At 71.0% G+C, this 10,380-nt stretch overlaps 2 protein-coding genes across 2 annotated transcripts in view; both read left to right on the top strand.

The window, feature by feature from the left end:
• CHLNCDRAFT_134308 (hypothetical protein) overlaps positions 1–1,439 on the top strand; it is a gene marked incomplete at both ends in the record, with an annotated part of 4,026 nt that extends 2,587 nt beyond the window's left edge. Inside the window, one exon of the mRNA XM_005847363.1 lies at positions 219–1,439. Within this exon, the coding sequence (XP_005847425.1) occupies positions 219–1,439 (1,221 nt within the window). The remainder of the gene's footprint in view (positions 1–218) is intronic.
• A 2,772-nt stretch (positions 1,440–4,211) lies between these two features.
• Positions 4,212–10,380, top strand: part of CHLNCDRAFT_134306 (hypothetical protein) — a gene marked incomplete at both ends in the record, with an annotated part of 10,544 nt that continues 4,375 nt past the window's right edge. The window contains 22 exons of the mRNA XM_005847362.1: positions 4,212–4,446; positions 4,573–4,712; positions 4,884–4,967; positions 5,131–5,238; positions 5,511–5,657; positions 5,854–5,931; positions 6,082–6,186; positions 6,364–6,455; positions 6,630–6,780; positions 6,996–7,081; positions 7,356–7,452; positions 7,654–7,719; positions 7,914–8,058; positions 8,245–8,365; positions 8,488–8,589; positions 8,724–8,787; positions 8,954–9,014; positions 9,214–9,338; positions 9,503–9,601; positions 9,795–9,827; positions 9,967–10,045; positions 10,234–10,356. Coding sequence (XP_005847424.1) covers positions 4,212–4,446; positions 4,573–4,712; positions 4,884–4,967; positions 5,131–5,238; positions 5,511–5,657; positions 5,854–5,931; positions 6,082–6,186; positions 6,364–6,455; positions 6,630–6,780; positions 6,996–7,081; positions 7,356–7,452; positions 7,654–7,719; positions 7,914–8,058; positions 8,245–8,365; positions 8,488–8,589; positions 8,724–8,787; positions 8,954–9,014; positions 9,214–9,338; positions 9,503–9,601; positions 9,795–9,827; positions 9,967–10,045; positions 10,234–10,356 — 2,341 coding nt within the window. The remainder of the gene's footprint in view (positions 4,447–4,572; positions 4,713–4,883; positions 4,968–5,130; positions 5,239–5,510; positions 5,658–5,853; positions 5,932–6,081; positions 6,187–6,363; positions 6,456–6,629; positions 6,781–6,995; positions 7,082–7,355; positions 7,453–7,653; positions 7,720–7,913; positions 8,059–8,244; positions 8,366–8,487; positions 8,590–8,723; positions 8,788–8,953; positions 9,015–9,213; positions 9,339–9,502; positions 9,602–9,794; positions 9,828–9,966; positions 10,046–10,233; positions 10,357–10,380) is intronic.

Here is a 10,380-nt window from a genome sequence, read left to right as displayed (position 1 = left end):
GGGGGTGGAGGTGCGCCTGCTAAACTTGTGGGTTGCACAAAGAGGTGGGGGTGGAGGTGGTGTGGAGGTGGCGTCGGGACTTGGGAGGGGGAGGGGCACCCTGCCCCTGCTGCCACGCCCGACCATCTTTCGGGATCTCGCCGCTCCCGCTGCCAACGCTGCCAATGCCCCCACCCGGCCGCCCCTGCTCCCCGCCCCACGCCCGCCCCGTGCCGCAGAAGAGCGGCGGGTGCAACCACCTGACCTGCCGCCAGTGCGGGCACCACTTCTGCTGGGCCTGCGGCCGCGACTGGGCGCACCACTCAACTGAGACCGGCGGCTTCTATCACTGCTCCCTGGCAGCCGCCGGCGGCGGCACAGACGGCCTGCCAGAGTACAGCGGCAACGCGGGCAGCGCGGGCGGCGGGCTGGCGGGGCCGCTGGCGTGGGTGGCGGGTGCGTGGGCGTCGCTGCGCCTGGCGGCGCAGCAGCACCAGCTGCAGCGCCACCTGCGCCAGTTCCTGCGCCACGCGGGCGGCGGCGGCGCGCTGCGCGGCGCGGCGGCCCACATGCAGCTGCTGCTGGGCGGCGCCGGCATGCTGGGGCAGGCGGGCGCTGGCGCCAAGGCAGCTCAGGCAGCCCCAGCCGGCCCCCAGCTGCTGGGCGTGAGCCCCTCAGATGCCGGCCGCATGAGCGGCGTGGAGTGGGGAGACCTGGTAGCGGCGGCGGCGGCCTCGGCGGCGGACGCCGTCCCGCCCGCGTCCCTCGCCCTGCCGGCCGCCAAGGCCGGGGCCGAGGCGGCGCTGGCAGCAGCGGTCGCCGGCCCTGCACGCGTGACTGCCGCCGCCAGCAGTACCACCAACAGTACCAACAGCAGTACCACCGCCACGAGCAGTTATACCGCCACCACCGCCACCAGCGGCGGTTCAGGCAGCGAGGCCGCCTACCTGCTGCAGCTGGCAGAGGCGGTGGCGGCGGCCCGCTCCCTGCTGCAGCACTCGGCCGTGGCGATGTACCAGCTGCCCTCGGGGCCCCCCCGCCGCCACCTGCAGCACCTGGCCGCCAGCCTGCAGCGGCGGCTGGAGCAGCTGGAGCCGCTGCTGCTGGCGCTGCCGGAGAGGGAGGGCATCCCGGCGCTGGACCACAGGCGGGACGAGCAGCACGGCACGGAGCATGGCGGTACCGGCGGTACCGGCATTACCGGCGGCGGCGGCGGGCTCACCGGCTGGCTGCTGTCCCGCCTGTACGGCGTGGAGCCTCCCGCCGCCACGGCGCCGCCGCCCGGCGCCCCCGAGCGCCACCCCGCCCTGGCGGCCCTGCCCGGCGACGTGCTCCTGCAGCAGCTGCACTTTGCGGCGGCGGTGCACCAGCAGCGGGCGGCGGTGCGGGCTGGCGTGGCCGCGCTGCATCGCGACATGCGCCAGATGGTGGCCGCCGCGCGCGCGGGCCTGTACGCCTGAGCGGCGGTGCACCTGAGCACGTGCTGAGTGCCGCGCGTTGCCCGGGCTGCGTTCGTTCTTCCATTTTCCCAGCAGGGTCTGCAGTGGTGCCCGATTTTCTGCGATTTTCTGACAGTCTGTACATTACAGGTCTGGTGCTTCCCCTCTCTGTACATAATTTCAAGCATCTGACCTAACTTCAGCTGTAAATGCGGCATGCCAAGTATAGCAGAGAACGTGCCTCCAGAATCTTGCTGCCCCTGCTGCCAGCTGTTGGCTGGGAGCCCCCACCCTTGAAGCCCATTGGTCCTGCTGGCTGCCCATCAGTCCTGCTTCTCGCCTGCCAGCTCAGCGACAGCCGGGGGGCGGGCGCGGCGCATGCCCGCCAGCAGACCCACAGCGCAGGCGAGGGTCGCGGCCGTCCAGGTGCCCAGAATGATTGGCAGCATCCAGCCGCCGTGGCGCACTGCGGAAGGCAGCGCAAGGCAACAAGGCACAGCACCATTGGCCTACATGGCGCCCCGAAACCAGATTGCTCTGTGGCTCTGGCAATGGCAGGCCCGTGCTGCTTCCAGCGCTGTGGCGCCGCTTGCTCACCCGACAGGATGGGCAGCAGCACGGCCATGTGCACCAGCCCCGCCAGCAGCATGCCGCCGTTGAGCATGCGGGCGGCGCGGGACCCCAGGGCGCCCCTCTCGCAAGCATCCTGCACGAACAGGCGCTGCTGGGCTGTCAGCCACAGCCTGTTCGAGCTCGGCTTAGCGCCCCCGCCCTGCCGCGAATCGAGGCAGCTCTCTCAAGGCGGCAAGGTGCCGCCTGCCACGGCGGCTGTCGCCTCGCATCCCGCGCCGCAAAGCAAGCCGTGCTGCGGTTGAGCGGACTGCGCATCACAGAAGGCGGGCTGCAGCCAAGGTTGCGGTATGGAGGCCTGGAGGTTGGGAGCCAGGGCCCCACCTTGAGCACCAGCTGGGTGGCGGGGATGAGCGCCTTGTCAGCTGTGCCTGCCGTCTTGGCCAGGAGGAAAGTGGAGGCGCCGTAAGCGTAGCCCAGCAGGTGGCGCAGGGCGAACTTGGGTGCGTAGAACAGGGCAAAGCCGGCGGCGGGGAACAGCACCAGCGCCAGCGCGAGGTGCGCAGCCGCCAGCGGCGAGCGCGGCGCGGCGGACAGGCGGCGCCAGAGGTCGGAGCCCAGGCCCTGCGCCGGCAGCAGAGGGGGGCGCACCCCGTTGCCTTGGTGCAGTACAGGTGCAGTACAAGGGCCAGGTGCAGTACAGAGCAACTGGCCCTTTTCCCATCTAAATTTTCTGCAGAGGGCATGCACAGGCCACGTCCAGCGGCCAGCGCTCGGCCTCGCGTGTGCTCACCCTCAGCCTGCCGTTCAGCAGGAGGTCGGCGGCAGGCACCGCCAGGGTGACGCCGCCGGCGGCCAGCTGCAGGAGCATGCCCAGCAGTGGGGACAGGGTGGCGCCGTAGTAGAGAGCAGACAGGGTGTCGGCCAGGCCCTGCCCAGCCAGCGCCAGCCTCAGCAGGTCTGCGGGAGCAGCGGCGGTGGCGGCGGCAGGGAGCATGTCAGCAGGCGCTAGCCAGGCGGGCAAGCAACTATCAATAATCGGTACGTCGAGAAGCGCAACGGCCTGCCACCCCGTCGTCAGTCCCGGCCCTGCCTGGGACGCACCTGCGCCACGGGCGCCCAGCGCCTCCTGCCCAGCGCCCCCGCCCGCCAGCGCCAGCGCGGAGGTGGCGGCAGCGGCCACCAGCAGCGCGCCGCCGTTGAGCTGGAGCATGTGGCGATGCTGGTCGTCCAGGGGGTGGGCAGAGCTGCCAAACAGAAGCTTGGTGACCTGCAGGGCAGGGTTGAGCGGACGGAAAAGAGGATCGTGGAGGCGAAGCGGGTGCTCCTGCTGCCGGGAAGGTGCTGACGTGGCGCTGCGGCACGGCGGGCGGCCGAGAGTGCACGCACCAGGCCGGGAGCCAGCAGGCAGGCCAGCGCCATGCCCACATACGCCGCGCTGAGGGCTCGGTAGGCGGATGGCCAGGCGTCGGCGGTGGCGCCCTCGGCCTGTGCAGGCTGTGGAGGCTGCGGAGCGACGGCAGCGCCGGTGGGCGTGGGGGGCGCCAGCTCCGCGGCGATGCCGGCGCCGGCTTCGGCTCCCGCGCCGGCGCTCGGGCCTTGTTTCAGGCCTGGGTCGGGCAAGGCCTGGCCCTGCTCCTCACGAGGCTCTGCGGCCTGCAGGCCAGGGTCTTCCATTGCAGGAGAGCGGTCCAAGGTGGCTCAGGGGGTGGCTGACGGCCTTGGAGTGGGCTACAGAGCTTCAGGTGTGCAGCAGCTGACTGCGAGGTCCCTGTGCAGAGGTTCTCCCCTCCTCCTTTCCACCTTGGCGATTTGAACGTGGGACATTTCTGCTGGTGTGAGGCATCGACTAATGACTGGCAGGCACCTGGGTGGCGCTGGCGACCAGGTTGCCCACTGGGGACTGGCAGACGGGAGCGGCAGCGACGGCGTGCGAGGCGGTGAGGAGCCGCCGGCGTGCGGGTGATCATGAACGGCTGACCATACAGCATGAACAGTGCACAGGACGCGCCAGGGATGCTCCCAAACTCGGTGCTCTGTGCTTCTCTTACCATGCCTGCCGCCTCCAGCTGGAACCTTGGCGGCCGCCGCGCTGCGGGCTGACCTTCCATGGGAAAGCGCCGCCTCGCTGCATTTCTTCATCCCCTCCGCTCCTCTCCTCCTCATTCCTTCTACTTTGCTCAGATCCATCCACGCACACTGCTGTCTGCTGCTTCCCTCGTGATGAGTGGCCGGCTCCTATGCCTGGCGATCGCGGCCCTGTGCCTCGCTCATTGGGCGCGGGGCGAGCTGGTGACCAGCTCCACCGTCCCCGAGACGCAGTGCCGCGGCGATGAGCAGCCGGGGACCTACTGCTTCGTGGCCTCGTCGACCTTTCCCCGCCTGTGCGACTGCGTGAGGAACGTCTGCCCCAGCGCCTCCATCGCGGAAACCACCAACTGCTTCATATGCGACAGAGGTGGGCGGAGCCGCCGGCGGTCCCTTCCAGCGCCGCCGGGATGTGGTTCAGACGATGCATGGCCGAGGCGCCGCCGCCCAGCATGCCCCGCCCCCAGGCCCCAGTGTGCCCCTCCCTTGCCCGCAGGCTACGGCACCTACTCCACGGAGGAGGAGTGCATGGCCAGTGAGGCTGAGGTGCAGGCCACGGGCATCGACCGCGCCTCGTACCCAGCACCCACCTTCCCGCCCACCGCCTGCCCCGCCAAGTCGCGCGCCTCCGGCACCGTGAGCGGGCCTGCGCCCGCTGCGCCTGCGCTCCTGCTGTGCCCGCAGACGCCTAGGCTGACTGGGGTGCTTGGAGCAGCAACGCGAGCCCGACAAGCGTTGCTGGGGCAGGTCCGCCTGTCTGCGCCGCCGCCGAGGTCTCCCCCTGCCCGCCCCCGTCCTTGCACGCAGGAGCAGCGCAGCGCGTGCCCCTTCCAGCAGCCAGGGCTGAAGAACTGGAACGACCCCGCCACCTGGGGAGGCCGGCTGCCCTCGGTAAGACATGCCGCCAGGCAGCTCCCCAGCGGCAAAGCCCACCATCATGCCTTGCTTGCCAGCACCCATCAGCAGGGCGCTGCCGCGCGCTGCCAGCCACCCGCTGCTCACCGCCGTGGCCCCCTGTGCCGTCGCTCCCCCTTCCCCCCTGCCTCCCCCGCAGCCTTCCAGCACAATCACGCTGCCGGCCAACACCAAGGTTCTGCTGGCGGCCTGCATGCTGCAGCAGGGCGCCATGTACCGCCAGATCGTGATCCCCGCCGGCTCAGAGGTGTGTGCAGCCAGGGCAGCGCAGGCCTCTTGCCGCGGCCGCTATGGCCGAGCCTGAGCCGGGCAGCACCCAGCTTTGCTTGTGGAGGATGCTGGGCGCCCGACACATGCTGGCAGCCTGCGGCAGGGGGTTGGGGCACGCCTCCTGCCCGCGCCCGCCGTCCCTCACACAGCCTTGCCTCCCTTGCATCAACTCCCCCGCCCCATGTGCCTCCTCCCCTCCCCCTCCCCCTTCCCCTACCTTCCCCGCTCCCCCACCCCTCCCCCTACCAGCTCATCCTGGCCGACGAAGACATGGCGCTGGAGGTGGGATCCATCCTGGTCAGCGGAGCGCTGCGCGCCGGCGGCCCCGACTGCCGCCTCGCCGCCCGCCTCACCCTCACCTTCCGCTCCCTGCCCGGCATCGACCCGCTCAACATGGTGGGAGAGGGTTGGGCGGCAGCGGGGGGGCAGCCTTTGCAGCAGGGCAGCAGAGGCGTGCATGCACGGCAGCAGCAGAGAGGCAGCGGGCATGGCAGCAGCAGAGAGGCAGCGGGCATGGCAGCGGCCCGGCGGAGCGGCCCACCCCTGCTCTTCTCGCCGTGCCCTGCTCCCACCTGCTCGGCCGCCCGCGCAGGCGCTGTGGGTGACCAAGGGCGGCACTCTGGACCTGCACGGCAAGCTGTTTGCGCCCACGTGGACCCGCCTGGCCAAGGTGGGGCGCCGCCGCCGCCGCCGCCACCGCCGCCGTCGTGCTGCTGCCGCCACGGCACAGGGGCGCAGCCCACCCTCAGTCCAGCCTCCCCACGCGGTTGCGCATCCACTCCACAGTCGCCGCTCGGCCGCTCACCCCCCATGCATGCAGACCGCGGTGGGGGGCGCCGCCTCGCTGCAGCTGCAAGACCCGGTCAAGGGCTGGGAGGTGGGGCAGCAGGTGGTGCTGACCACCACCATCTGGAAGGATGAGCAGGTGGGCTACGGGGGCGGGGCGCGCGGCTTGTGGTGGGGCAGGAGGCTGGCATGCAGGGGAGGCAGCTTCACATCGCAGCGCGGCTGCCCTTGGCTGCTCCCTGGGCTGTGCCGGCCCGGCCCCAGCCGCCCGCCAACCTCTCCTCTCCTGCCGTCCCCTCGCCGGCGGCGCGTGCAGGAGAACCAGAACGAAGTGGTGACGGTGGGCGGCGTGTCGCCAGACGGGCGCACGCTGTACCTGGCCGCACCCCTGCAATACCAGCACTACGGGTGAGGCGCGCGCATGGCGGCCGGAACATGCTTCACTTGCTGCCCGCTGGCGGTATGCCCTGCTGCCGAGCAGCACCTGCTGTCGGCCGCCTGCCACCGCGGCACCCCAACCAGCCGTCTGACCCTCCGCTCTGTCCTGTACCGCTTTGTCCTGTACCACGTACCGCCCCGCAGCGGCCCCGAGTACCAGGCCGAGGTGGGCCTGCTGTCCCGCAACATCCTCATCCAGGGAGACGCCGCCGCCGAGCGCTCCCGCCGCGGCCCGCACGTGCGGGTGGAGGGCGCGGCGCGCATCCGCGGCGTACAGGCCTTCCGCGTGGGCCAGGTGGGGTGGGCGGCGCCCGGGGGCCGGGCCGGGCGTGGAGAGCGGCGGCCTGGGCACCCGAGGCTCCTCGCCTTGTGGGAGTGTCGCGCTGCCAGCATAGGCCCCGGCTGCCGATGCCCTGTGCTCGCCTGAGGTGGTGCCTGCTGCCAGCTTTCCCCTTACAGCTCTGCTCTGCTCCCCGGCTCCCCGCCTGCCGCCCCCTGGCGCCCGCGCAGACCAACGTGCTGGGCACCTACCCCTTCCACTGGCACCTGGTGGGCGACGCCAGCGGCCAGGTGGCCACAGACAACTCCGTGTACAGGTGGGGTGGGGTGGGGGGTGGGGTGGCAAGAGGCAGGCAGGCAGGGCAGGGCAGGGCAGGGTAGGGCAGGGCAGGCAGGCAGGCATTGCGCTTGGCGCAGGCAGGCAGGCAGGCAGTGCACTTGGCGGTGCACAGGCAGTTTTTTTTAGCAGCAGGGGGAGGCGGGCAGGCAGCGAGGCGCTGCCCTTGGGCAGCACGTCACAGGCCTGGAGAGGTCTGCGCCACCAGCGCCGCCACCTGCCTTGGCCCGCGGCCCCTGGCCCTTCCGCCGCAGGTCCTTCTACCGCTGCCTCACCATCCACGGCACCAACAACCTGCTGGTCCAGAACAACGTGGGCTTCGACATCACGGGCCACTGCTTCTATATCGAGGTGTGTGTGTGTGTGTGTGGGCGGGGGGGTCGCGGCACAGCTGGTGTTGGGAGCAGGCTGGATGGGCCGCCCACCACGCCGCGGGCGCCGCCCTCGCCGCGGCATGCTGTGGGCATCACCACCTGGGCGAAAGAACAGCCGCGCTGCGCCGCTCTCCATAGCTGTTATGCCGTGCCTGCCTGCCTGCCTGCCTGGGCGCAGGACGGGGTGGAGGAGTACAACACGCTGGACCACAACCTGGCGGCGCATGTACACGTCATCGGCCAGGTCGGTGCCAGCGGGGTGCCAGCGGGGCGCCAGCGGGGTGCCGCGCCGCCGCTCCCTGCCCACGCGGCCGTGCAGTGCAGATGCTGCCTGCCCAGCGCCTGCCACACGTCTGGACAACCGACGCCTGGCGCCTGCCTCCAGGGCTGCCTGGTCACCCACCCTGCTTCGCTCCCCACCCCGCCACCGCCATGCAGCCAGCGGCCGGCTACGGCCAGTCGGGCCAGACGTTTGCGGCCAGCGCCAGCCAGCCGCAACCCTCTGACGCCGCCGCCTCTGGCTTCTACGTGTCCAACCCCAACAACCGCCTCACCAGCAACGCAGCCTCGGGGGGCTACTCGGGTGCGGGCCGGGCGGGGCAGGGGCGGCCCAGCAGGCTGTGTGGCCAGGCTGCTGGCTGTGTCAGGGGAAGCTGGCTGGCACGCCCTTCCATGGAAGCACCATGGTGCCCGCTCGCCTCCCCGCCCCAGCCACCCAACCCCTCCGACCCCCCACCAACATCCCCACCCCCACCACCCTCTCTGCCAGGCTTCATCTACCCCGTGCTGCCCAAGCCCATCGGCCCTTCCCGCGGCGCCGCCATCGTGCCCGCCTCCCGCCCCATGCTGCGCTTCGACGGCAACACCGCCCACAGCAGCGGCTACATGTGGTGCGCGCCGCCGCGGCTCGCCTACACCGCCCGCTCCCAGCCAGCCACACCTGATGCCGCCGCGCCCGCCAGACCCGCCTGCCCTGCCTGCCACCCGGCCGCGCCGCTCACCCGCCGCGCAGGTTCCAGGCGGGATGCCTGTACTTTGGTGGCCGGGTGTATGAGGACCCTAAGCAGGGCAACCGCCTGTACTACAACGGAGGCCGCCACGAGTTCACCACCATGTGGGGCCGCTGGGGGAGGCTGGGCAGGCGGGCAGGGTGCAGCAGCAGCTCGGGGCTCCCCGCCAGCACGGCTGCCGCCTGCCCCGACATTGCCCACGCTTGCCCTGCCACGTCCGTCCCGCCTGGTACCGCAGGGACGCCGCCGGCAGGTCCCCCTCCTTCTTCCAGCTCACCAACACCAAGGTCTTCCTGTGCATGGTGGGTGCTCTGCCGGCCTCCCTGCCCACCCTGCTTCCACCTGCGCAGCGCCATTGGGGATGTTCTGCTGCTTGCCCAGCGGGTAGCCAGCCACTCACCTTCATCCCAGCAGCTGCCAGCGGCCTCATGCCCCGCCTTCCCCCCTGCGTGCCTGCCTGCACCGCAGGTGGGCCACATGAGCTGGGGCCAGCGCTTTGAGGTGGTCAACTACCAGGCCTACGACATTGGTGAGCCAGCCGCATGTGGCGTGTGTGTGGCGGGCTGGCCGGCCAACCACCTGCCCAGGAAGATGAGAGCCACCTGCTGCGGAGGGATGCTCGGCAGCAACCGCCTGCACGCCCTCCTCCCCGTCCACACGCCCACACACACACCACCGCCGCCGGCCACTCAAGCGCAACAGCCCCGCAACCCCTTATGCACACGCAGTGCGTGGCGCCACGCTGTTTGGCCAGGGCCTGCTGCAGAACGCGTACATCAACGTGCAGTCCGCCAACCAGCGCTCGCAGTTCCCCGGCCGCCTGGACGACCTGCCGCCCATTGCCGGGTTCCAGGTCGGTGCCAACGCTGCTTTGTGGGCGGGCCTCCTGGCGCCCGCCCCGTGGCTGGGCGCCAACAGGCCGGCCAGCCCCTGCTGCCTGCTGCGGCTCCCAGTCACCCAGTCAACCCCTGTACTGCTCCCTGCACTGCCTTGTACTGCTGTACCGTGGTACTGCAGTGGTACGACACCCGCACCATGACCATCATCAAGGACGCCACCTTTGCAAACTACAAGTGGCAGCCGCAGCTCGGCTTCCACCGCATGTCCGTCTTCTACGTGAGCGAGGCACCCTTGCACAGCTGTGCTGCTATATGTACTGCTATACCGCTGCGGTGGTGGCGGTACCTGCGGCTGACGCTGTGGCCCAGGCTGTGCTGTTGCTGCCGAGGGCGAAGTGCCTCTGGCGCAACTGGCGCTCATCGCTGTGCGCCGCCGCTGCTGCGCCGGTCCTGCGTGCCGCTGCCTGCAGAGCATGACGCACAGCGACGAGTTCAAGCCCATGGTGAGCTGCTGGCTGGCCGAGGCTGCACTCCGCCGGCGCGCAGGCTTTCCATGGGGGCTGGGCGTTCGCCTGCACCTGTATGTGTGCCTGCCGGCACACCCCCACCCCCATGCCGCCTGCGCTTGCCGTGGGCATGCAGGGCATGAGCAGCACCCAGAACGTGACCCTGGTCAACGTGGACCACCAGGCCATCGCGCGGGTGGACGTGCGCGAGACGGGTACGCAGCGCATGGGAGGTGGAAGGAGGCAGCCTGGGGCTGCCCTGGCCTCGTCTTGCCCCCTGGTGACTCTCCAGGCCACTGGCTGGCTGCCGCACTCCGCTTCCCGCTGCTTCTTCACGTCCACACCCTGCCTATCCCCCCCGCCATCCCCGCACACAAACAGCCCCGCCCCCGCCCCCCTGCAGGCTCCTCCCGCATGTTCAACTGGATGGACTACGACGGCAGCGCCTCGCAGCGCACCGGCCCCTCCATCGTCGGCTCCTGGCCCACCTGGTGGCAGCTGGCGCCCGACTGCGCCTTTGAGGTGTGTGTGTGTGGGGGGGGGGGGGGGA

The sequence above is a fragment of the Chlorella variabilis genome (genome assembly GCF_000147415.1).
Source record: "Chlorella variabilis unplaced genomic scaffold CHLNCscaffold_11, whole genome shotgun sequence".
Classification (NCBI taxonomy): domain Eukaryota; kingdom Viridiplantae; phylum Chlorophyta; class Trebouxiophyceae; order Chlorellales; family Chlorellaceae; genus Chlorella; species Chlorella variabilis.
The sequence above is the reverse complement of the archived record's forward strand: the minus strand, read 5'-3'. Positions and strand labels throughout refer to the sequence as shown.